A 27,640-nucleotide genomic window follows, 5' to 3' on the forward strand; every position below is an offset into this window, starting at 1 on the left:
GCAATTCTCCACTCTCCCCTGCCCTCCCCTCCATGTCCAGTGATTTCTCCTCTCTCCCCTCCCCTCCCTTCCTATCCATATCCAGCAATTCTCCTCTGCCCTCCCCTCCCATCCATGTCCAGTGATTTCTCCTCTCTCCCCTCCCATCCATGTCCAGTGATACTCCTCTGCCCTCCCCTCCCATCCATGTCCAGTGACTCGCCCCAAACCCCACCTGCTCCCCCTCCTTTTCAGCCCCCAAGTTCCAGTTCCAACCCCAGCCTGACCTGCCCATCCTCTTCTCCCACAACAGCCCTCCTTTCCTTCCTACCACCCAGCGTTTAAAATTTATTATACCTCAAATCACAGTGGCAGTGAAAGCAGCAGGCTCGCCTCCAGACTTCCCTTTCCTCTCAGTGTCCCGCCCTCGCGTAAACAGGAAATTACATCAGAGGAGGACGGGACACTGAGAGGGAAGAGAAGACTGGAGGCGAGCCTGCTGCTTTCACTGCCACCGCAACTTGAGGTAAAATAAGTTTTAAACTTATTCCCTTCAAGTCTAACCTGGCAGAAATGTCCGACAAAATAACCAATGGTATGAATATCCTAACTTCTTGGGCCAGCGCTTTCAAAATGAAACTGAATAAAGACAAAACTCAATTCCTAATCCTCTCTTCCCAATACTACACATTCCATCCAACTACTCTCACCACTCCTGATGTCACAATTCCTATATCCAACAACCTGAAAGTCCTTGGAGTGGAGGAGTGGCCTAGTGGTTAGAGTGGTGGACTTTGGTCTTGGGGAACTGGGTTTGATTCCCACTGCAGGTACAGGCAGCTCCTTGTGACTCTGGGCAAGTCACTTAACCCTCCATTGCCCCAGGTACAAATAAGTACCTGTATATAATGTGTAAGCTGCATTGAACCTGCTATGAGTGGGAAAGCGCGGGGTACAAATGTAAGAAAAATAAATTGGATAAATACCTATCCCTTAAAGACCACGCAACATCCATCACAAAGAAAATGTTCAACATGATGTGGATGTTGAAACATGTGAAACTTTATCTCCCCTTGAATACCTTCCGCAACTTGGTACAATCCACAGTACTCACCCACGCTGATTACAGTAATAGTATCGTCATTGGATGTAAGGCCCAAATCATGAAAAAACTTCAAACTACCCAGAACACGGCAGCTAGACTTATTTATGGGAAACCTAGATTCGAAAGTGTAACACCCCTCCGTATGAAACTTCATTGGCTCCCTATTAGAGAACGAGTCAACTTTAAGGCCATCACACTAATCCACAAGATCATCTATGGAGTATCACCAAGTTACATGGTCAATCTATTAAACCTTCTGACCAGAAACATGTCTACATCTTCACGATGATACCTTAACCTGCACCTTCCCAATTGCAAAGGACTAAGATACAAAACCTACCAAGCATCTAACTTCCCCTACCTGGGATCCCAACTTTGGAATGCTCTACCCAGATACATTCGGTCAATTAGTGAATATCTTCCCTTTAGGAACTACTACTACTACTACTATTTAGCATTTCTATAGCGCTACAAGGCGTACGCAGCACTGCACAAACATAGAAGAAAGACAGGAAACTATTGAAAACCCATCTATTCAAATAGGTTTACCTGAACGACTTGACCTACCATAAGCAAACATAAGCAACCCATCTACTTACCAGTTCATCTAATCATTAATAACAATGACTCATATATTATCTCCTACCAACCTTCTTACCCTCCATGCTCTTCCTCAACTTCTCCTTTATCGCTCCACCTCCTTACCTATCCTGTCCTTTCACTCATACCTCTTATCCCATTTACTCCTTGTTTATTTGTCCTATCACATACTTCCTTTGTTGATTTTGATACTATAGATTGTATTCTCTTGTTACTATGTAAGCCGCATTGAGCCTGCGATGAGCGGGAAAGCGCGGGGTACAAATGTAATAAATAAATAAACGCTGGGCGGCAGGAAGGAAAGGAGGCCTGTTTGGCGAGAAGAGAACAGGCAGGTTGGGCTGTGGTTGGAACTTCTGATGCAATCTGGTTCGGTGATGGGTCCCAAAATATTGGGGGGTGCTCGAGCACCCACGGAGTCGGCGCCTATGCGTCTAAATTAGGTTCAGTGCAGGTGTATTCTATAACAACATGCATAGATTTTAGCAACGTTCATGCCCCGCCCCCTTTCCCCTTTGAATTTAGGTGTACCATGTTACAGAATACACTTAGGGCCCTGTGTACTAAGGCACGCTAGCGTTTTTAGCGTGCACTAAAAATTAGCACACACTAATGCTAGAGAGACCCGTATATTCCTATGGGTGTCTCTAGTATTAGTGCATGCTAATTTTTAGCATGCACTAAAAATGTTAGTGCACCTACAGCACGGCTTTGTAAACAGGGACCTTAGCAAGTTGTGCTCTTAACATCCAATTAACAGTGTTGATTAGCTAGTTAATTGAGTTATGCGCATTGTTGTAGAATACGCTTTGATTTCCATGCGGAAATTATGGCTCCCTATATAGAATCCCGGGGATAACTTCTGGAATATTGTAAGTTGCATGTGTACTTGTAACATTTAAGTCTCTGTTAAAGCCTCATTATTTCCGGTTGGCATTCAACCTTCATCGCAGAGTAACCTGGCATACTGAACAGCTCGCACAGGCTCTAGAGAAATGGCATAACTACTTTTAACCTTAACTTGATTTGATTTTTTAAAATTTAGATGTGTGGTTTGTATGTTCTTTCCTATTTTTTAAATGGAATTCCTTTCCATTTCTATTTTGGTTTTACTTTTATTGTTCACCACTCTGACCTTTTGTTAGCGAAAGCAGTAGATATATATATATTTTTTTTGCTTGTTTGTTTTGTTACATTTGTACCCTGTGCTTTCCCACTCATGGCAGGCTCAATGCAGCTTACATGGGGCAATAGAGGGTTAAGTGACTTGCCCAGAGTCACAAGGAGCTGCCTGTGCCTGAAGTGGGAATTGAACTCAGTTCCTCCACCACCCTAACCACTAGGCCACTCCTCCATATCGAATTCCAAATGAACATAAAACGTAACATTTAGCCATGAACACTTAAACCAGCTCTATGATGCATATTTCACCTGTTACGCTAGTGTTCTACAAAGGAAAGTAAGCACCTTCTTTCCTTTATAGAATACGTACCATGTAGGCTCCCTCTGGAGTGATGTGAAAAAGGGGAGCAGTGTTGTTGTGCATCCTCTTGTCACCTCTGTCTTCACTGAGCTGTTTGCTTGTGTTTGGGTGAAGTGCATCAGAGGTTTCTAATTCTGAGGTGATACTGTAAGACAGGGCTAACCAATTCTACAGGAGTATGCTTTTGAAAAAAAACTTGGTTTTCATTTTGTTTCCCCATTTATATCAAGATTTGTGTTCATTTCTTTTATAGCGTGTGTTATATTTTTACAGCACATATACTATGACAGAACTTGTAAGCAGCACATGCTGAAACACTTTAGATTATGCTAAAATGAGAGAAATCACCTTATATGCAATTGGAGTAGATTTCAAGCGGCGGTTATCATTGACCGAAGATAATTTCAATCTCAGCACTCAACTTAACTTTATATATATACATATATGAGTGGAGGAGTGGCGTAGTGGTTAGGGTGGTGGACTTTAGTCCTGGGGAACTGAGTTTAATTCTCACTTCAGGCACAGGCAGCTCCTTGTGACTCTGGGCAAGTCACTTAACCCTCCATTGCCCCAGGTACAAATAAGTACCTGTATACAATATGTAAGCCGCATTGAGCCTACCATGAGTGGGGAAGCACAGGGTACAAATGTAACAAAAAAAACCTTAACTTTATATATTCAAAAGAGCAAATATAAAGTTGAGCTGAGTGCTGGGATTGTAATTACATGGCATACGGAATAGCCTGTAGGATGTGTGTGCGCGCAAACCGCCCTGATCTTCATGATACCCACAATGAGGATTTGTATTGTTAGGATTGTTATTGTTAGTATTATTTTTGTTTTTCACACTACAGCATCTCCACAGTGTGTTACATTTAAAACTCATTCATGCCAGAGGTTAGGCTGAAGTTCAATTCACAAGGGCACATTAACCCTTGATTCTATAAACTTGCATGCACAGTTTTACCCTTCATGGGCATAGATGTGCATCAAGTTATAGCATAGTGTCAGTTGCATGCATAATGTAATATAATAAGTATCAGCTAATTGGCATTAACTACCAGTATTAATTGATGCTAATAGCCATCAATTAGTAGTTATCCCCTGGGTTCTATATAGTGCAACCGTGGTTGTTTGTGCAAATCAGGTCATATTCTGATCCACACGTGCAACTTAATTATCTTAACAGGCCAATCAGTGCCAATAATTGCTACTTCATAGGTAATTATTGACACTAATTGGCATTAATTAGAATTTATGCACGGAACTTGCTAAGCATATTCTGTAAAGTTCTGTGCGTAAATTCTAAGACATAGAATTGAAAAGGGAGTACGGCCATGGATGTGGAATGGGCTGTTTGTGGGCGTTTCTAAAATCTATGCACATCGATACAGGATACACCTGTTCCATGCCTAACTTAGGGGCCCTTTTACAAAGCTGCGGGAGGGCTAACGCGGAGGTAGCACGTGCCAAATTGGCACTACCGCTAGGGTAGCGCATGCGCCCGGTGGTAATTCTGCACTTGGCATGTGTTTTTTCTGTTTTCTACCACAGGGGCATTCCCGGTGGTAATTGGCAGCATGGCCTTGTTGGCCATGCACGGTTACCGAGCGGGTAGTGTGTGTAGCCTTTACCACTAAGTCAATAGCTGGTGGTAAGGACTCAGGCTGTAAATAGGTGCGCATTAGTTTAAATTTTTGCGCACGCCCTTTTCCTGGTCCATTAGAAAAAATGGCCTTTTTACCACGGCTTTGTAGAGGGACCCCTTAGTTGCTGGCATTTTCACCAAGGTTTGCTTGGCATAAATACCTGTGACTAAATTTAGCCGCGAGGACAAGCGCTAGGCGTATTCTATAAACCACACCTAACTTTAGGCGTAGTTTATAGAATATGCCTAGGTATATTTTTATTGGCACCAATTTTTACGGTGCCATATATAAAATGTAGCTCTTTGCATGTAACTACAGTTAGTCAGGATTCCGCAAATTATATGCACAAGTGCAAGGGGACATGGGCCTAGGTGGGCCAGGGTTGTGCCCAGCACTTTTTTCTTTGTTACATTTGTACCCTGTGCTTTCCCACTCATGGCAGGCTCAATATGGCTTACATGGGGCAATGGAGGGTTAAGTGACTTGCCCAGAGTCACAAGGAGCTGCCTGTGCCTGAAGTGGGAATTGAACTCAGTTCCTCAGGACCAAAGTCCACCACCCTAACCACTAGGCCACTCCTCCACACACATCTTATAGAATTTACACCAGCTATTGAGCTGGCCTAAGTGCTCGCTCCTAAAGTTAGGCGCATAAATGCGGACTTACGCTAGTATTCTATAACGGCAGTTGCAATTCAATTGCCGCTATAGAAATTGCGCTTAGCACGCATCATCCTGGAGCCTAACTTTAGGCAGCCTATAGAGAATCACCCCCTAAAGTTGTATCACTTCAAATAAGATTTAATTTAGAAGAGGTTGCAATTAATGTATGCCGTTCAGGTGCTGAATAAAGGTACCTCAACTCACCATCAGCTCACAAGATTTTTTGGTTCAACCCTACTCTTTTGCACTTGATTCAACAACACTGCATATAGGTGTAATGCCTCTTCTTTGGAAATATCTTCGGGGGCTCATTTTAGCACCTTTGTACACACTGATGCTAATCTGTACTAAAATCTTTGCCCCTAAGGCAGTAATGAGCCCTGGACAGTGTGGCCTTCTCAAAAACGTCTCGTAGGTGAACCATGCCATCTGTGTGACCCTCAATGATCTCTCTCTCTCTCTCTCTCTCTCTCTCTCTCTCTCTCTCTCTCTCTCTGCCTGCTTGGAAAGTGAAAGTGCTGTGCATGAAAAGTCTTAGAAATTAGTTTCCCAAAGGTGGCTGTGTTGATACAGCCTGATAAATTGGCAGACTGGTAAAATATTAAACACTCACAATATCTTTTGTGGCAATACCTTTTAATTTACAGTGCAATATAATACTGTTCAGACTTAACAATTGCAGATTTTTGTGGTTACTGTATAAGTTCTGAATGAATGAAAGAAATGAAAATTTACGAGAGGAACACAATCTGAATGCCGGGCATTTGTACACAGGGTAGATAGGACACTTTTTAAAAAAAAATGAAGGACGTGAAAGTATTACATCTTGGGGGAGGGGTGAGGAATAAAGACCTCTTGTTGAATAAATAAAAAGTAGAGCTGCAGAAAGATATAAAATTCTAACTGCGAGTAATAATTTTAATCACGATTAATCACATGGTTAAAACTTTTGATCATGCTCAATCATGTGATTAAAATTTAGCAAGCAGGTTGTTCAGGTACTGTGGATGACTTGCAGCTCATCTGCATATCCTTTACAGCCTTCTCTGGGCTGACTCTCAGGTCCACTCCGATCCACTCAGGGCCTCCGCTCTAGGTGCCCAGCGCTCCCACCAGGTGCTGTGGAGGACTTGCAGCTCTTCTGCATATCCTCACAGCTGTATCCGGGGTGAATCCCAGGTGCACCCCAATCTTCCCAGGGCCCTCACTCCAGGTGCCCAGGGTTTCCAGGTGCTTTTGTTCAGAACCTTTATTTTATCATCCTCACTTTAATATTCCCTTATCTCTTGTTTGTCCTGTTTGTCTGTCCTAATTAGATTGTAAGCTCTGTCGAGCAGGGACTGTCTCTTCATGTTCAAGTGTACAGCGCTGCGTAAGTCTAGTAGAGCTTTAGAAATGATAAGTAGTAGTAGTAAAGCGGTGGGGTATCCGGATTCTGGGCGTTAGGGCCACGGGGGTACATAGACTTTTGAAAGCCTTAAGGAACCCAAAGTGTGGGAAGGAGGAGGAAAAGGAGGGGAGGGAACGGGGTGAGGGCCATTAGGAACAGGGGAGGGGGCCCTGTCACACACTCTCATTCTCACACACACACTGTCACACAGACAGTCTCACTCTGTCACACACCCGCACATTCACTCTGGCTCTCTCTCTCAAACATACACACTCCCAGGAAAACCTTGCTAGCGCTCATTTCATTCGTTCCAGAAACGGGCCTTTTTTACTAGTTATTATATAAATGCAGTGAAATTTCAAGTTGTGTTATTCTTGGAAAAATAATGTCACTTCAAAGCTGGCTTTATATTTCCTTCTTGGAAGCATCTGACCACTAATACACAACCTGATTGCACCTGAGTGCCATCTTAAAGGGACTAGCAGAGGAAAACTTGAAGTCAACCCCCCCCCCCCCCCCCCAGAACCTGTTCCTCCAAGACTCCCTAATACCTGTAGACCCCCCCCCCCCAGCCTATCTTAAGTCATTCCTGGTGGTCTAGGATAGGTGAGACAAAATCAATCCCCAGTTGTTCTGTCCCTTGCAGGTGCCAGGTGCAAAATGGCAACCATGACCCCTTATGTAGCAGCCCCCTTATACGGCAGCCTGATCACTGGCATTAGTCACAACAGCCATTTTGAATCCGGTTCCAGCATGGGCAGGAGTGACTGGGGATTACTTGTCCCTGGCCTACCCTAGACTATTTAAAGTAGGTTCAATTTTTCCCCCACTGGCTCCTTTAAGAAATGCTCTTGGGGAACAGAATAATGCAGCTTGCGAAGTTGATCGTGCTATTCCTGCACCATGGAAGTCATTAAACTGTAGTACTGCCTTACCATGGTTAGTGATTTCTGCAGTAAACTGAGCTGTGGTAAAAGCCCAACTTTTACCTCAGTTTAGTAACTTCCCCCCTAAGGCCTTTTTCCTATTTCTATGTGAAAAAAAGCTTAATAAATTAGGATGATTAATCTAATATGTATATTATACAGGCACTTAATACATATTACTTACTTGACCAACCTTTTTTTTTTTTTTTTTAATCTTTTGTGAAGTTAGCATTGGAAAAATTATCATTTCAGTTCTGTCATGTTTATATCATTTAATTTCCCTGTCTCTGTTGTTTGTTTCCTTGTAGCATGCACTATGCCCCAATTCTATAAAAGTCACCAGAAATTACACGCACAAATTTAGGTTGTGTCCCCAATTTGCATGCGCAATTTAATAAAATAACGAGCCAATTAGTGTCAATAACTGCTTTTAGCAAGCAATTACTGACTCTAATAAGATTTAATTGGGACTTACCCGCGTAAAATTAGGCGCAGAATCCATGTCTAAAATTTACACTCGGCCCAAAAAAGGGGGAGCAGAAATGGGAGGGTCATGAGCGTTTTGGGGTGGTTTTCAGTTACATGTGTAATTGTAGAATAACTCTCTACGTGTACATTTTGGCATGACCATGTTTTCGTTGGTGCAAATGGTAGTGCCTAAATTTACATGCGACCTCTCTGCTTAAGCGTTAATTCTATAAACCACGCCAAATTTTAGGCACAGCTTATAGAATACTGCTTAAGTGGGGGGGGGGGGGAGGGACAGTGCCAGTTTTTTTAGGTGCCATATATAGAATCTAACCCTATATGCTAAAGTTTGTATACTTTTCTGTTAGGAAGAGTACAATTCCAGAACACTTTACAGCATGCTAACGCAACATAAACAAAATCTCATTTATTTTTTATAATGTTTCAGCAGGGCTGGCTTTAGCCATTCGGCAGACTAGGCAGTTACCAAGGGCCCTGTTTACTAAGGTGCGTTAGTGATTTTAGCATGCCTACACTTAGCGTGCACGCTAGCCATGTAGGCGCCTATAGGGATATTGTAGGCACGTACATGGTTAACGCGTGTACATGGTTAACGCACGTTAAAAATGTTAACGCGCCTATAACGCTGCTTAGTAAACAGGGCCCCTAGTTTGGCTGCTTCTAGGGAGCAGCAAAGTAGACCTAGTGGCTAGAGCAGTGTGCTGAGAACCAGAGTTCAAATCCCACTGATTCTCACTGTGACCTCGGGCAAGTCATTTCACTTGTGCTGTCACATGTACAAACTTAGGATATAAGTCCTCATTATGTAATTATATGCAAAATAAGGTATGATGTTTATTTTGTACAGGATTGTTTGGGAAAGGATAATGTTTGGGTAAGCATGATTCTTGTGCTTAATTATCAAAATCCTGGGGGTGGGGGAAGGAGGGCTAAGGACTTGAAAGTTAATTGGTGGGGGAGGGAGAAGCCGAAGATTAGTTTGGAATGCCTAATACCTTTGCACCATCCCTGTATTTAAGATGGGGAAACAGTATAAAATACTACAACAAATAATGGTGAATTTTTTTTTTGTCTTATAATTGCACAGCTTTAATCTTTCATGGGGTTTCAATTGCCAGTTTCAATCTTTCTGTCATTATAAAATATACAAAGTTAATTAACTTGAGTAATTACACGATGCCTATCAAGTAGCAAAGAAAAAAAAAGAGGAGGTAGAAACAGTGGCGTTCCTAGGGGGGCGGACACCCGGGGCGGCACCCTGCCCCCCCCGGGTGCAGCCCCCCCCGATGCAGCGCAGACCCCCCCGGGTGCAGCACCCCCCCCCCGATGCAGCGCGGAACCCCCACCCCCCTCCGGGTGCACGCCGCTGGGGGGGGTGCCGCAGCGCGCGCCTGCTCAGAGTTCCCTGACTTCGCGCGTTCGCTGCAGCTCCCTCTGACCCGGAACAGGAAGTAACCTGTTCCAGGGCAGAGGGAGCTGCAGCGAACGCGCGAAGTCAACGAACTCAGAGCAGGCGCGTGCCGCGGCACCCCCCAGCGGCGTGCACCCGGGGCGGACCGCCCCCACCACCCCCCCCCCCCCCCTTGGTACGTCACTGGGTAGAAATGCTCTAATGTAATGCATAGAACCCAGGGGTGTGCTGGTAAATTTTTAACAACGGGCTCTCTCTTCGGGCATAGCCAGCCCTGAAATTTTGTGTGTGTGTGTGTGGGGGGAATACATGTCTCTTTCTCCCCTCCCTTGTGTGGGCACGCTAGGCATACCTTTGCTGAGCCCCACCAGCCAATAAATGGACTGCCACCATTCTCTGCTGCTTGTTTCTGGCTCTGAGCAGCATGATGGAACCTTCTTGCGCTTGCAAGAAAAGTCTCAGCCTGATGCTCAGAGTCAGAAACAGGGAGCAGGAGCAGCAGCAGTCTATTTACTTGGCTGGTGGGGCCAGCATCACTGCCAGCAATGTAAAAGAGAATTCAGGAGGTGGCCCAAGCCCACATTTTGGGAGTCAGTTGTTAAAGTAGCCATGGGGAGGCCTACTTTAACAACCGGCTCCCAAAATTCTTAAAAAGTTAACAAACGGCTCTCGCGAGCCCGTGAGAGCCTGCTCCAGCACACCACTGATAGAACCTCTTTTAGGAACAAAGTAGAAACTTTTGACTCTGAACAGTCAGTTATATGATCCCCTGATAGGGAAGGAAAATTGGATGCCTGGCATCATCACTCCTTATATATTTGCTGACTAGGGGAATGACATGAAACAGCTGCCACACACACACACTTCTAGGGGGAGGACAGTAGATTACAGCATCTCGTACGTATGGCCGCTAAACTAGGGCACTCGAACTCCAGTAAGAAGTGTGTAAGTTGCCTTAGACTTCTTCTGAGTTACCTTTTCTTATTAGGTACTCTACAGGCTTGCTAACAGAAAAGGGGAGAAGAAACTCAGGTCCAAATTATGGAATATGCACAGGATATATGCTAAATATATTTAGAAAGCTGAACTATGTATGTCACCAGCTGAACTAGAGTTTCATGTGCATGACATACGATATTTAACAGCTGATGAAATGTGAAAAGCTGACAAAGTCCATAAGATGTTTGCTTCAAACAGCTTCTTTGAGGTAGAGGGAGAGAGGAATGTAATCAAGAGATTGATGCAGTCATAAATGATTTTGTGTGCCTTTTTTTCAGCACCCAGAAATTCAGTGCTATACCTGCTGCTTATTTCCTTCAAGAAGATATGGATGGGAGTGGGGGGCAGATGAATTATTGTGTTGTCATACTGAGAGACTTTCCTTCTATAGAAGGCTACCAGCTGACTGGAAAAGGCAGGGCACAGCTGTGGTGACCATTTAATACAGGGGTCCTCAAATCCAGGTCTCAAGGTCTGCATCCCAGCCTGGTTTTCAGGATTTCCACAATGAATATGTATGAGATCTATTTGCATGCAGTGGAAGCAGTGAATTCAAATACATCTCATGCATATTCATTGTGGAAATCCTGAAAACCAGGCTGGGTTGTGGACTTCAAGGATTGGATTTGAGGACCCCCTGATGTAAAATAATGTAAAATAATTCAAATTTGTGACTTTCAATTGATACTCTAAGGGTTGGAGTCCATGCTGTTTATACACCATGGGAGTAATACTATAAAGAAGGTAGGTGTAGGTGCCAATAATGCGTGTAAATGACCAGAACACTGTCATATGTGCATTATGGGCTGGATTCAGTAAATGGCGCTCACAATTCGGCACTGAGAAAATCGGCACTGAACCTTATTCTATAACAGGCATTCTAGGATGGGCACCCTTTACAGAATAGCACGTAGTGCTGGGATCTGTGCTCAACTTTGGGCACAAGGATTTACACCAAGGTGTAAATTCCAGTGAGCAAGTTGAGCACAGATCCGCACTATTCTATAACACTGAGCGCATCTTAAGGGAACGCCGCTGACTCACCCATGTCCCTCCCATCGGTACGCCCCTTTTGCAGATCCATGCAGAAACACTTAGACGCTATTCTGTAAATGGGCGTGTAATTCTGTTTTCATGCAGATCTGCGGATACAGTGCCTTGTATCCATTAAAATGTTTTTGTCGGCTAATTTTAGGTGCCGTATCCCCGGATTCTCTATAGCGCACTTAGAGATCGGATGCGTGCAATTTAACAAGCTTAACTAGCTAATGAGCACTGATAACAGCACTTAACAAGCAATAATGAGCACTAATTGGCACTGATTAGACTTTAGGCACACAACTCGCTAAGCATATTCTGTAACGATGTGCGCCAAACTTCTCATATGCGCAGGCAAAAAGGGACATGGTTATGGGTGGGGAAATGGGTGTTTTGTGGGCATTCCAAAATTCAGATGCCTAGTTATAGAATATGGCCCAGTGCCCCTAAATCTACGTGCCAAGTTTTATGCCATGTTTTCCTTGGTGTAAATGGATTCACATGGATTTAGGCGTTGAAATATCAAATGAGCCTACTCAATAATCGGCGCCTAAACTTTAGATGCCGATTATAGAATATGCTTAGTTGGCACTGATTTCAGCGCTGATTTTTTAGGCAACATATATAGAATCTCCTCCCATTTATAGAATCCGGGAGTATATATGTACATACGTGCATAAATGGCAATATTCCAGCTATGTACTACTCTATAAAATGGTGCCTAAAGATGATGACGCATCATTTGAAGGTGGGTTGCAATGTCCCATGCTTACATTATAGAGTACCATAACCTACTTGAGTTCTTGTGTGATTTAGGCATGATCATTTACATCAGCTCTAGTGTAAGTGATTGTATCTTAATTGTACACGTGTGTATTCTGTAAAGAAAAGTACACCCATTCCTTTCTTCCCATTGCAGCTCCCTGTGACCTTGGGCAAGTCACGTAACCTCTATTGCCCCAGATACAAAACTTAGATTGTGAGCCCACTAGGGACAGAGAAAGTGCCTGCATACAATATCTATAAACCACTTTGGTTGTACCACAGAAAGGCAGTATATCAAATCCATTGACCTCCTTCTATAGAATAGGTTACCAGTAAGTGCATTAAGGCAACTCAGTGTAGGTGTTCCTTCATAGAATTGCTCTGCATATGTTTGTTTGTTTATTTATTTATTTATTTGCTGCATTTGTATCCCACATTTTCCCACCTATTTGCAGGCTCAATGTTGTGTACCACTGACCTATCCACTTCTCTTCCAGGCCAACACATATGAAAAGTATTGGCCATTTTATCAGAAATACGGAGGTCAAAGTTTTCCCAAGGAACATGTACAGAAGGCAGTTGCTGAAATTGAGGAAATGTGTAATATTTTGAAAATGGAGGGAGTAAATGTTAGGAGACCTGAACTGATCGACTGGTCGGTGAAGTATTCAACACCTGATTTTGAGTCTTCAGGTAAGTGATACAAATAAAGATATGTTTTTTTCTAAGTTGATGTCTGGTCTTTTAGTCAAGATAATGCTGAATCTTCAGGTTATGACTTGGGACTTGGTTTACTAAAGTACACTATTGCGTTAGCACATGCTAAATGCCATTAATGTGGGCTATGGCGCCTTAAAAATTGGCATTGAAAAGCCACGAGGTTAGTATGATTCTATAAACGACGCCTAAAATTATGCGTAGTTTATAGAATATGCTCATGCGTCATTCTTGTGACTAAAATTTAGGCACACCCATTTAGGCCACCTAAAACCAGGGCTAAATACCTGCTACTTAGGCACAGATCGGATGTATTCTATAATGGTGCGCATAGTTTTTTGAAACACCCTCAGCTGCCCATTCCACACCCATTGCCATGCCAGCTTTTTGACTGCACACATTAGAATGTACACGCACCATGTTTTAGAATACGCCTAGAAAGTTATGCGCATTAATTCTAATTAAAACCAATTAGTGCTGCTAATTGGTTGTTAAGTACCAATTGACTTGTTAATCAATTAAGTTGTATGCACAGTATGGCCATGCAGCCAAATTAGCACGCACAATTTAAGACGCTAGGAGTGGTGCAGCCTGCTTGTCCTCGGAGAAAGTATCAATACCATGTAAAATGAGTTTATCTTGTTGGGCAGACTGGATGGACTGTACATGTCTTTATCTGCCGTCATTTACTATGTTACTATGTATATATAGAATTTGGGGGTTAGTAAATAGATCGCATTGCGTAAAATGGGACCTGCAATAAATAATGCACATTAATGCATGTAGCACACAGTAAGACATTTGCACACTTTAGTAAATCCAATCCTTTCCTCTTAGATTCATGTATCTTAGCTTAGTCTTGGGTGTGACGGCACAATGTACTCTGACCTTTGAGTTAAACTAACACTGTTTGGTTCTTTTCTAGTCAGCTAAGTAGCAAAGTTCATGGTAAATATAATGCCCTGTCATGTCAAGTTACTATGCAGAGAAAAACTGCTGACAAGGAGGGAAATTGAGGTAATGAAGGAGACAATAAACAGGCTTCATTTATGAAATTACAATAAAATACAGGGATAAAGAATAAAAAAAATTGTTTTCTTTTAAACTAAAATGTCACTATATTTACCTTGGCTCAGAGAAAGGCTGAAGTTCATACACAACTGCAGGAAGTCCACCACAAAACCTTGATTTTGTGTAATAAACTCCAAGCTGATTGTTTGCCATGAGAATTAAGATTTTTACATGCTTGTTATTATAATCTATTAAAAGACTGCAAAATAGCCCCTGGAATTAAACTAAAGGTAAGCAAGCTCTTATTCAATGAGGGGCTGATTGTTTCAGGGACATGGTAAAGAATAAAGAGGGTCATTTACTAAAGTGCATTAAATACTTTGGACAAGATTCTGTGGTGCCTAAAAAAAATCAGCACTGAAAATATTTCCGCCTAGGCATATTCTGTAATCCGTGCTTAGATTTAGGCATGGTTTATCAGATACACCTAGCAGCCATGCCTGCACCTAACTCTAGGTACATCCATTTATACAAAGTAAAACTTGGTATAAATACCAGCACCAAGTTAGGCACGGAGCAGATGTATTCTATAACCATGCGCATCGATTTTCAGAATGCATGCAGTCTGCCCATTCTATACACATGGCCATGCCCCCTTTTTGGCAGCACGCATAGGAATTTACTTGCACCACTTTACAGAATACGCCTAGCAAGTTGTATGTGTAAATTCTAATTAATGCTAATTAGTATCAGTAATTGCTTGTTAAGTGGTAATTATCGGTGCTGATTGGCTTGTTAAGTAATTAAATTGCACATGCAAATCCAGAATATGACCAGATTTGCATGCATAATTTTGGTCGCACTATATAGAATCCAGGGATTTGGGGGTAATTCAATAACAAGGTACCCAATAGATACATGTTCTGTAAAGAAAAGTAGACACTTACTTTCCTTTATAGGTTATTGGTGTAAGCGGGTATATATGCTTGATTGCACTTAGACGCACACTTTTCCAGCCACAGAGCTGGCATAAACGTGTTTGCCCATATACCGGAGACATGCACCAGTAAGTGCGCACCCTGCTCATGCTCTGCCCAGAGTCCACTCATGTAAAATACAAACTATCACAGATATGCACGAATAAGTCTTAGGTGCACATCTGTCCTGACACCCAGGGCCGTGCCTAGGGTCTCCAGCACCTCCCTGCAGTTGGCCCCGCCGGCGCCCCCTGCAGTTGGCCCCACCGGCGCGCCCCCCCCCCCGAAAACGATCGCTACACTACCCGCCCTCTTCTCCCCAGATCCTTTTCCTTTTTGTTTAAATTTACCTCTCCGGTGCGCGGCAGCGTAGCGTTAGTGAGAAGGAGGCAGCGCTCCCCCACCCCGACGTGTCTTCTTCCCTTCGCTCAGTGTCCCGCCTTCTTCTGATGTCATTTCTGACATCAGAAGAAGGCGGAACCGAGCGAAGGGAAGAGACTGACACGTCGGGGCGGGGGAGCGCCGCCTCCTCACTAACGCTACGCTGCCACGCGCCAGAGAGGTAAATTTAAACAAAAAAAAAAGGACAAGGATCTGGGGAGAAGAGGGCGAGGTAAGCATGGTGCGGCAGGGCGCCCCCCAGAGGATGGCGCCCTTCTGCCATGCTTACCTCGCTTACCGTGTCGGCACGGCCCTGCTGACACCTACTTTCCTTTATAGGATATTGGTGTAAGTGGGTATATATGCTTGATTGCACTTAGAAGTGTCACGTATTCAAAGCAGGAACAAGGTTTGTGAGCCCTTGGTCCACTGCCGAGGAGCGGCAGCAGCAGACAAAAACACCCTACACCAGAGACAGGGCAGAACTCTGACAAACAGTTAGGCTTCACCTGCACATGGCCACCTTTCACCAGGAGTTGAGCCCCTGGCTGCAGGCGGCTGGCAGGACTTATAGGACAGGGCAGGAACAGGATCCCAACTAGGCTGAACAGGGACTGAGGGTCAGAGGAGAAAGGAATAAACAGGGGCAGCAAGGCAGGGAAAGGATAAGCTAAAGGACAGAACTGAAAGCTGCAGAGCAGCCACTAAAACAGGGAACAAAACACTGATTAACAAGACACAGAACTGAAAGCTGCAGAGCAGCCACTAAGACACAAGCAGACAAGGACCAAACACAAAACTATAACCCAGAGACAAGACTAGAAAACAAACCATAACCTAATCTAACTACACACAGACTAACTGAAAACAGACAAGAATTTCGGGCAAGAACCCACACAAAGCAGAAGTGCAACAAGCACCAACAAACCAGGGCCTAAGGCGATGCAAAGGCAAAGCAGAAAGGTTTCAAAATGGCTAATAAGCCCAGCAGCAGCTGAGGCTCACTGCAGCAATCACCAGGCAACTACGGGTGCTGTGTAGGTTCAAACAAAACAAACAAGTCTGGCAGCCCGGAAGATCCGGACCAGACTGGGCTGAAATCTGGAACAGGTGATAGTAACCAGAAAGTTCATTACAGCCACCGGGTCTGGCCACCAGGTGGCGAGAAGAAGGAGAGCCCGAAACATGGGCACAACCGTGACAAGAAGCACTTAAATGTGTTTGCCCATATTCCGGAGACATGCACCAGTAAGTGTGCATCCTGCTCATGCTCTGCCCAGAGTCCACTCATGTAAAATACAAGCTATCACAGATATGCACGAATAAGTCTTAGGTGCACATATGTCCTGCATGCATGTATGTGCACACACACACACACGCATATATGCTAGTATTCTGAACGGTGCATACAGTAAATGTTTGCAACTACTTTATAGAATTACTTACTTTACATGGGAATTAGTTCACAGCCTTGCTAACAGTTAATGCATTGACTTGGCGTGTAGACGCTGCTGATTCCTTTGTGCAATGTAGTGGGAAATGGGCAAGATGTGGGCATGAACTGCACCTTGCAGTTGACACAGGGCAACTAACCACACATTAACTGTTACTGCAGCAGAAAACGCTGATCACTGAATGCCACCTCAGTATATGTTGTTAACACAGCTACACTTACCTGTCACGCACTAAATATTTGGTTTTCTCTGCATTAATTCTATGGAAAGATGCTGGTCATGCCCCCAGCAGTTACTACAGAGGCTTTGCAGTTACTGCATATTAAATTTTGCAGCTCCTGAGGAAATTAGAAAGTCATGGGGTAGGAGATTATGTGGTATTGTGGATTAAGAACTGGTTAAAAGATAGAAAACAGAGAGTAGGGTTAAATGATCAGTATTCTCAGTGGGGAAGAGTAGATAGTGGGGATCCCCAGGGGTCTGTGCAAAGTATATGAACCATATGCGAAGAGAGATTGCAGTACTAAGAAGACAATATTAAATTTGTTGCTGAGTAATTGGTCAAAGGTTTGTTCAGTGGACTTGTCCTTACAATAGTTTGTAACTGGGGTCCAAGTTTTTTACAAATGATCTTATTGCCCCTGACAACTCAGCTGCTAATTTTTCATATTTTGCATATTGACAAACTGTGTTCCACCATACATTGTAGTCCAATTCTGAAAAAGTCTTTCCAGCTGGATAAGATTAATTTAATAGCAATAAGCAATACACTTTTCAATAATTTAGTCTTGTAATGATCTAGTTTATATTTCAAAGCAGTAGCTCCATAGCAAACAATGGCAAATGTTAAAGCATCAGTAATGTGAAGTAAGTTACATATCTTTGACCAGACATCAACTGAACATTGGAACAATGAGAAATCATATGATCCAGTGTGCCAGTCAAATTGTTGCAGGACCAGCATACTTTACTGTTAGAGTTACTAATTTTGGATAATATATGACAGGTCCACGAGGCTGTACGCATTAGGAAATAGGCAGATTGAGCCACGGAGACTGATCTTAGAGAGAGTTACAAAAAAACAGAAGAAAACTATCTTCACAAAAATCAACAATACACAAAACAGTGAAGATGACTCTAAAAAATGAGGTAAACAAAAATGAAGACGGTACTCCGATGGTGAAGATTAAAAAAATTTATTAATCATAAAAGATATACAAAATAGGGGAGAACAGGACTCGACACAGCTGTGTTTCGGCCAGCAAGGCCTGCGTCAGGAGTCTTCTCACCACATCGGTTATCTTTCCCTGTTTTTACATCGGATATATTAAATCTTATTAAAATGTAGGGTAGAGTTTATGTATTAGATTAAATTGAACACGTCTTTAAAAGCAAGTCTCTGGTTGTCTCTCCAGAGAACTAGTCGTATTAGAAAATGCTTAAAGTATTATAAACCCGAGAGGCTACAATAAGCATTAGAATTCATGGAACAGCTAGTTCAGGAGCCGACAAGAGAAGGAAAAATACTAGACTTAGTCCTTAGTGGTGCTCATGATCTACTGCAGGGGGTAACGATACGAGGGCCGCTTGATAACAGTGATCATAATATGATCGGTTTTGATATTGGCATTGAAGGAAGTGAAACTAGGAAATCAAGTACGCTAGCGTTTAACTATAGAAAAGGTGATTACGACAAAATGAGAAAAATGGTGAAAAAAAAGACTGAAAGGAGCAGCTCGCAGAGTAAAAAACTTGCATCAGGCGTGGATGCTGTTTAAAAACACCATCCTGGAGGTTCAGGACAAATATATTCCACGTATTAGAAAAAAGGGAAAAAAGACTAAACGTCAGCCGGCGTGGCTAAACAGTAAGATAAAGGAAATCATTAGAGCCAAAAAACAATCCTTCAGAAAGTGGAGAAGAGAACCAACTGAAAGTAACAGGATAGATCATAAGGAATGCCAAGCCAAATGCAAAGCGGAGATAAGGAGGGCAAAAAAGGACTTTGAGAAGAAATTAGCGTTGGAAGCAAAAATACATAGTAAAATTTTTTTTAGATACATTAAAGCAGGAAACCGGCCAAAGAGTCGGTTGGGCCGCTGGACGAAAATGGTGTTAAAGGGGCGATCAAGGAGGACAAAGCCGTAGCGGAGAAATTAAATGAATTCTTTGCTTCGGTCTTCACCGAGGAAGATTTGGAGGGGACACCGGTGCCGGAAAGAATATTTGAAGCGGGGGAGTCGGAGAAACTAAACAAATTCTCTGTAACCTTGGAGGATGTAATGGGTCAGTTCAGCAAGCTGAAGAGTAGTAAATCACCGGGACCTGATGGTATTCATCCCAGAGTATTAATAGAACTAAAAAATGAACTTGCGGAGCTACTGTTAGAAATATGCAATCTGTCCCTAAAATCGAGTGTAGTACCGGAAGACTGGAGGGTAGCCAATGTTACTCCGATTTTTAAGAAGGGTTCCAGAGGAGATCCGGGAAATTATAGACCGTGAGTCTGACGTCGGTGCCGGGCAAGATGGTGGAGGCTATTATTAAGAATAAAATTGCAGAGCATATACAAAAACATGGACTGATGAGACAAAGTCAGCACGGATTTAGTGAAGGGAAGTCTTGCCTCACCAATCTAATGCATTTTTTTGAGGGGGTAAGCAAACATGTGGACAATGGGGAGCCGGTTGATATTGTATATCTGGATTTTCAGAAGGCGTTTGACAAAGTGCCGCACGAAAGACTCCTGAAGAAATTGCAGAGTCATGGAATCGGAGGTAGGGTATTATTATGGATTAAGAACTGGTTGAAAGATAGGAAGCAGAGAGTAGGATTGCGTGGCCAGTATTCTCAGTGGAGGAGGGTAGTTAGTGGGGTCCCGCAGGGGTCTGTGCTGGGTCCGTTGCTTTTTAATGTATTTATAAATGACCTAGAGATGGGAATAACTAGTGAGGTAATTAAATTCGCCGATGACACAAAATTATTCAGGGTCGTCAAGTCGCAGGAGGAATGTGAACGATTACAGGAGGACCTTGCGAGACTGGGAGAATGGGCGTGCAAGTGGCAGATGAAGTTCAATGTTGACAAGTGCAAAGTGATGCATGTGGGTAAGAGGAACCCGAATTATAGCTACGTCTTGCAAGGTTCCGCGTTAGGAGTTACGGATCAAGAAAGGGATCTGGGTGTCGTCGTCGATGATACGCTGAAACCTTCTGCTCAGTGTGCTGCTGCGGCTAGGAAAGCGAATAGAATGTTGGGTGTTATTAGGAAGGGTATGGAGTCCAGGTGTGCGGATGTTATAATGCCGTTGTATCGCTCCATGGTGCGACCGCACCTGGAGTATTGTGTTCAGTACTGGTCTCCGTATCTCAAAAAAGATATAGTAGAATTGGAAAAGGTACAGCGAAGGGCGACGAAAATGATAGTGGGGATGGGACGACTTTCCTATGAAGAGAGGCTGAGAAGGCTAGGGCTTTTCAGCTTGGAGAAGAGACGGCTGAGGGGAGATATGATAGAAGTGTATAAAATAATGAGTGGAATGGATCGGGTGGATGTGAAGCGACTCTTCACGCTATCCAAAAATACTAGGACTAGAGGGCATGAGTTGAAGCTACAGTGTGGTAAATTTAAAACGAATCGGAGAAAATTTTTCTTCACCCAACGTGTAATTAGACTCTGGAATTCGTTGCCGGAGAACGTGGTACGGGCGGTTAGCTTGATGGAGTTTAAAAAGGGGTTAGATAGATTCCTAAAGGACAAGTCCATAGACCGCTATTAAATGGACTTGGAAAAATTCCGCATTTTTAGGTATAACTTGTCTGGAATGTTTTTACGTTTGGGGAGCGTGCCAGGTGCCCTTGACCTGGATTGGCCACTGTCGGTGACAGGATGCTGGGCTAGATGGACCTTTGGTCTTTCCCAGTATGGCACTACTTATGTACTTATGTACTTAATTTGGCGGGATAATATTAAAATGCCTTTCCGATACAAGTCCTGTTTTGATTTCTCAGATGCAAGACGCTTATTGTAGCCTCTCGGGTTTAGCTTAGATTTGAAGACGGCCAGAGATGGAGCTTGACGTACCCGCTCAGGAAGTCTATTCCAGGCATATGGTGCAGCAAGATAAAAGGAACAGAGTCTGGAGTTAGCAGTGGAGGAGAAGGGTGCAGGTAAGAGAGATTTACCCAGTGAAAGGAGTTCCCGGTGAGGAATGTAGGGAGAGATGAGAGTGGAGAGGTACTGAGGAGCTGCAGAGTGAAAGCACTTATAGGTCAATAAGAGGAGTTTGAACTGTATGCGGAAACGGATAGGAAGCGAGTGAAGAGACTTGAGGAGAGGGCTAATATGAACATAACGACACTGGCGGAATATTAGTCGTGCAGCAGAATTTTGAACAGATTGAAGATGAGAGAGATGGCTAGGTGGGAGACCTGTAAGAAGCAAGTTGCAATAGTCTAAGCAAGAGGTGATAAAAGTGTGGATGAGGGTTCTGGTAGTGTGCTCAGAAAGGAAATGGTGAATTTTGGTGATATTATAGAGAAATAAATGACAGGTTTTAGCAGTCTGCTGAATATGTGCAGAGAAGGAGAGGGAGGAGTTGAAGATGACCCCAAGGTTACGAGCTGATGAGACAGGAAGGAAGAGAGTGTTATCCACAGAAACAGAGAATGGGGGAAGAGGAGATGTTGGTTTAGGGGGAAAGATAAGATGCTCAGTCTTGGTCGTGTTTAGTTTCAGATGGCGCTGAGACATCCAGGCAGCAATGTCAGACAGGCAGGCTGATAACTTTGGCCTGAATTCTTGCTGAGATTTCTGGTGTGGAGAGGTAGATCTGGGAATCATCAGCGTAAAGATGATACTGAAAACCATGGGAAGAGATCAGAGTACCAAGGGAAGAAGTATAGCTGGAGAAAAGAAGAGGTCCCAGGACAGATCCCTGAGGTACACCAACTGACAGTGGGATAGAAGTAGAGGAGGATCCACTAGAGTATACACTAAAGGTACACTGGGACAGCTGAGAAGAAAACCAGGAAAGAACAGAGCCCTGAAATCCAAGTGAGGACAGCGTATCAAGGAGTAGGCTGTGATCAACAGTGTCAAAAGTAGCAGATAGATCGAGAAGGATGAGGATAGTATAGAGACTTTTGGATCTGTCCAGTAGCAGATCATTGGAGACTTTAGCAAGCGCTGTTTCAGTTAAATGAAGGGGGCGAAAGCCAGATTGAAGTGGATCAAGAATAGCTTGAGATGAAAGAAAGTCAAGGCAACAGCGGTGAACAGCACGTTCACGTATCTTGGATAGGAAAGGGAGGAGGGAGATGGGGCAATAGTTGGAAGGACAGGTAGGGTTCAATGAAGGTTTTTTAAGGAGTGGTGTGACTACAGCATGTTTGAAGGCATCAGGAACAGTCGCAGTGGAAAGTGAAAGACTGAGGATATGACAAATAAAAGGGATGACAGTAGGAGAGATAGTGTTAAGTAGATGGGTGGGAATAGAATCAGAGGAACAGGTAGTTCGTTTTGAGGAGGAAATAAGATGTGTAGTTTCCTCTTCAGTGATTTCATAAAAGGAAGAAGGGTTTGGAGGGTTGAGAGAATGGACTAAGGGAAGGAGAGGTGTAGGTGACCTGGTTGAGAATTCAAGATTAATCACTGTAACTTTTTATTGCAGACTTTTATTCATATCAAATATGTAACAATATATTCATTATCACTTTTGTATCATAAATAAAGTGTGTAAGAAAGATTTATAAAAATTCAGAAGATAGTTGCATAAGGAGAGAGGAGACATATTTTAAAAGCCTTGCTTGATTATTATGTTACAGTCATAACCCCTGACGACGCACAATCACGAAACACAATTGTGTAGGGTGTGACAGCGGATACAACCCATACCTCCGAAGGGAGGCTACTTTGAGATTAAGCAGGTGCCTTGAGAGGTTCAAGTTCTTGGGAAGCATTAACAGAATAGAAAGTTGAAAGTAGAAGGAATTATGTTTAATGACAAGCTCTGGACATGGCGGTACAGTGAAAAGACAAGAGAGCAAGGATATATATAAGGAATTGCCTCTATAAAGAATATAGCAGCACACGTGGGACATTATTAAAAAGAGACTTTATTGATTCAAATAACATTTTATGGAATTGAATGTAAAGAAGATTTCCACAGCGTGACATATACGTTATCAGAGAAACTGTACGGTCAACACACACAACTTGTGTTAAGAGTGAGTGTGGGTATGCATGAAAGTAAGGATGAGGATATGTTTTTAAAACAGGTGGAGGTTGATACAACAGTGATAATGAATATTGTTAAACATTAAATATGAATACAAGTCTGCAATAAAAAATTACGTGATTACAGTGAGAAAGTAATTACATAGTGTAATCAGAGTGAAATCCAGAAAGCTAAGAGAAGTATTTAATGTATATTCATTAGAGATATTGTGACTTTGATATGATGTGAGAGTCTTACAGAGCTGCTCGTGATATAGCAAGTGGAGGAATGTTACAACAAAAATTGAATTTCAAATCGTGGTAATAGACCAGATGTGTATGTGGCAAGCTGTACATTATGTTGTTTTTACGTGTGAATGTATGTATGTTGAACTGATGGGTAGAACAGTTTAGTTTAGAGTTGGAGGGTATGAGCAAGAGTGATCGTACGAGTGATATAATAAGTTTTAAAGATTTTTGTAGAGTTGTTTGGTAAAGCATAATAAAGATTCTTGCATTTGTCATAGTTGCTTTTATATGATGTATATGAGAAGACTTTGCAATTATATTGGTATTGATAAACCCAGGCATTGAGAGTGTATATATATTCATTAGGAATATCCTGAATATCTGACCCATTTGTGGCCTGTGAAGTAGGAGTGAATTCCAGTGGGCTAAGTGAAGCAAACGCACCAGGGCATTTGAAAGTGGAAAGGAATCTTTCTTGGAAAAGTATCTGATCACTCAGCACATGACAGCACCAGAGCTTTCCTATATAAACTGCACAACAGCCACAACTGTTGGGACATGTAGACATTCAACAAGCCAACAATCTGACAGTCTGACAGCTGTCCCCCATCTGTTCTCCCTCCCATACGTTAAATTTATGAATCGGTGTCACATCAATCAACCCTGGTTTTACCAGCAACTATAGTTTGAATGTGCAGTGAGTTATGTATAAATGTTTATTACTTAGAAAATGTTGTCTTTTGTGTTGGTTGTAAGGATTGCACATGGATTGAAACATCTCTTGCAAAACCTAATCAAGCCTTGCTTTCTTTGCAACCAGGTTTGTATGCTGCCATGCCTAGGGATATATTGCTGGTGATTGGGAATGAAATAATCGAGGCTCCAATGGCTTGGCGTGCTCGATTCTTTGAGTATAGAGCTTACCGGCCACTGATAAAGGAGTATTTTCGCCGAGGTGCAAAGTGGACAACTGCGCCCAAGCCCACAATGTCCAATGACCTCTATGATCAGGTACCTGCTATTTAAGAACCTTATTGCTGCATCATCATAGCCTCTTTCAACCAAGCAGTATCCCAACTAACCAATAACTAACTTTTTTTTCTCTGTAGTCTCAATGAATACCATCAAGCATAATAACCTCTGATTTTGAAAGGACCAATAGAACCCCTTCTGTGTGTGGGTTCCCTTAGTTGGAGTTTCTACTGTGTGTCCATCAATGATATTTTTTCTGCATCCAGCAACTCTGTTGTCTGAGGGTAATTATGGTGAACACTGGCTAGTGTGTGTATGTATAAGTAGCAGTCTCACTACCAGGTACATAGCACAGTCTGTTCTCTACCGAAGTTCCGCAACCCTGACAGTCCCGGGGCATGGAGGTCCCATGGTGCAGGCCGCAAGACCCTCTGTTCCCATAATTTAACTTAACTATCCACAAAATTAACCAGAATAATCTCTTTAGGCCCTCACAAAACAGTACGCCTGGCCTGGGTGTATGCACCACCTCTGGATTGTACCCTGCTTTTCACTAGAAAGAAAACAGAACTTGAGGTTTCCATCTAGCTAAGGTTTCTATTACTTGAGTGCCTAGCAAGTAGGAGACTTAAGTCCTTCCAGCACTGTCCTTCACAGGGTCACAGGTTCTCAGGGCCCTACAGCCCACCACAGCTGGATAGTCTGACACAGCCGCAGTCTTTTCTTGACTTTCAGTGGTGTCTGCTACTGCTATGCTGGCAGCCTCTGTCACTCCCTGGCTCAGTTCTGGTGCTGGTATTTTATCTGAGACTTGCTCTTCAGTTTGCTTCTCCCTCACTGTATCTCAAAGCTCTTTCCTCTTTTCTGCAGAGTTCAGCTCCTGGCTGCAGTTTATCACTGGGCTCTCTGCAGTTTGATTTTGCTTCACAGGCAGGATCTACAGGCTCTGAAGTCCCACAGCAGTTCCACTGAGTTTCTGCAGCTCTATCTTACTCTGTGTTCTCTTTCCATTTTCTGCTCACGTTGGACTCTCCTGATTTTCTTCTCTTCAATTCAGTACTGGGCTACTGTTATTTCTTCAGTTTTCCTCTATCTCACTGTTTCTTCTTAGCCTGCCTTCCTGTGTATTGAGGAGAGAAGATGATCATGAGAGGCTCCTTATCTCCCTTCAGTCCAGCTGCTTCCAGGTCAGGCCTTTTCTCTTTTCAGCACAAGGGCCCTTTGATCTTCTGGCACCTGCTTTTCTTCCCAGCATGTGTCCATTCATGCTTCTTAATGCTTTCATATGGCAGGCACTGAACTTCATGGGCTTTTCACTCATCTCTTTCCTTCATCCATAAATGGTCAGATGTCCCTTCTTTGCTTCTGAAGAAGGGAGTCCTTCTTGTTCCTCTGAAGTCAGCTTCTCTCCAGCCCCTGGCACCTGTGGGGTGTCAGTTGCACTCTTAGAGGGGAGGTTCTTCCTTCCTCTCGGTATCTTCAAAGCTGAAGGGGGAACCTTACTGCGCTTGCCCCTGGTCAAGCCCTTCTCTGCGCAGAACATCCTAATGAGTTTCCTCCTTTCCTAGCTAGTCTTGTGCTGAGCTATGGGGGTGGGAGGGTGATGTCCAAGTGTTCTCCTTTTTTGCCAGGGCCATGGCCCCTTTAAGACTACCAACAAGTGTGGGGCTTCTCTTAGGTGCAGCTCAACTGCCTTCTTGCCCTGGCCACTGCTATCTCCATGGCTGTAGCTGCTTCTGTCCTCTTCTCCTGGTTGCTGGGATCATGTGATTTCTGTAACTCTATGGGTTAAAATATTTAATTAAAAAAAATAAATAAATTACCTGGTGAGGGCTGTCAGCAGTGGCTAAAGGTTGCTGTGAGGGGAATGGTGTCCTGCAGTTGAGGTTGCGCTGGGCTGGAGTTGTGGACAGAGTACTTGCGCTTTGAGAAGGCACGGGGGAAATTGAAAAGAGGCATCCCCGTGATTATGCGCATTGGCAGATGATGTCACTGCATTGATGCACGGGGGTGACATCATGCACATGCGCGGTGAACACTATAGGCCCGAAGCCTTACTGGGAGTGTCAGGGAAATGCTGGGGCTGCTCCGGAGCCCGAAAAGGAGTGAGGGCAGTCCCGTGCAGCATCGGAAGAAGCTGGGGCCCTTGAAGAGAAAGTCCTTGGGGTGCCAGAGAGGCAAGCGGCAGAATCACTGTGTGTGCACGCACACCAGAGTCAGTGGTGACAGTGGGAGCCGGTTCAAGGAGTGCACCCATTCACCTGTCGTGCAGGCTCGAGGCAGAGCTATGTAGCAGTCGCGTGCTGACTGAAAAATAAAAAAAACGTCAATCTCAGAGGAAAAGTGGTATGTGGATGGAAAGATTTAAAATATATAGTATTTTAATGTAAGTGCTGAAAAGTATGGTGGTGGAGCAAGACTGCATTTTGTGGCATTTTGCTGTTGGGGTCTCAAGGGGGTCTCACGGCTGGTGGTCTTGAGGCTAGAGTCTACAAAGATTTTAAGCTGCTTCCGTTGGCAGTTGAGAGGGTGACTTGATTAAGGATGGACGTGTGCTGGTGTGCTGGCTGTTCACAGTTCAAAATTAAGTATTTTTGAGAAAATTGACTCTGAAGTGGAATGTGTATGTAAACGTGAGTATTGAAGTCCACGGGGTAATTTTTGGGCTCAAAGCTGAATGTGTGTGTGAGTGAAGGAAAAATACACTCATACTGCAGAAAATTTAATAATTTGAAGTGCTACATGTATATGCAAAGAAAAAAACAGTGCTTTGACTGTAGCTGTAATCAAAGCACGACTGAACTGAATTTAGTTCTCAGATAACTGTCTGAGGCATTTTAACTAGTACATCAGAGAACCATCAGAAATTAAGGACTGACAATGAAAGAGCTTCCTTTAAGGGTTGGAAACTCTTGATTAATAGAGGTCTGAGGCTGTAAAACTGTTCTCTGACCAAGAATCGTGTGCACGAGAGTCTGTAACAATTCTCTTGTCAACATCGGGTGGGTTATTATAGGGTAATAAATCAACCTTTACTTTGGGTAGCTAGGCAGATGATCAAAAGCAAACGTGGGCGCTAGAGATAATAGCGCCCTACTAGCGCCCATGTTTACTTCTGCCCAATGATCAGAGCTGGCCAGCGCATGAAACAATGTGCTTATCAGCTC

General features: G+C 43.4%; 1 protein-coding gene across 2 annotated transcripts in view; it reads left to right on the forward strand.

Moving 5' to 3' along the window:
• The window catches only part of GATM (glycine amidinotransferase), a 67,284-nt gene that overhangs the window by 7,938 nt on the left and 31,706 nt on the right, over positions 1-27,640 (forward strand). For both annotated transcript variants that reach the window (XM_030189603.1, XM_030189602.1), the window contains exons 3-4: positions 12,994-13,189; positions 24,322-24,512. In XM_030189603.1, the coding sequence (XP_030045463.1) occupies positions 12,994-13,189; positions 24,322-24,512 (387 nt within the window). The remainder of the gene's footprint in view (positions 1-12,993; positions 13,190-24,321; positions 24,513-27,640) is intronic.

The sequence above is a fragment of the Microcaecilia unicolor genome, chromosome 1 (genome assembly GCF_901765095.1).
Source record: "Microcaecilia unicolor chromosome 1, aMicUni1.1, whole genome shotgun sequence".
NCBI classification, from domain to species: Eukaryota; Metazoa; Chordata; class Amphibia; order Gymnophiona; family Siphonopidae; genus Microcaecilia; species Microcaecilia unicolor.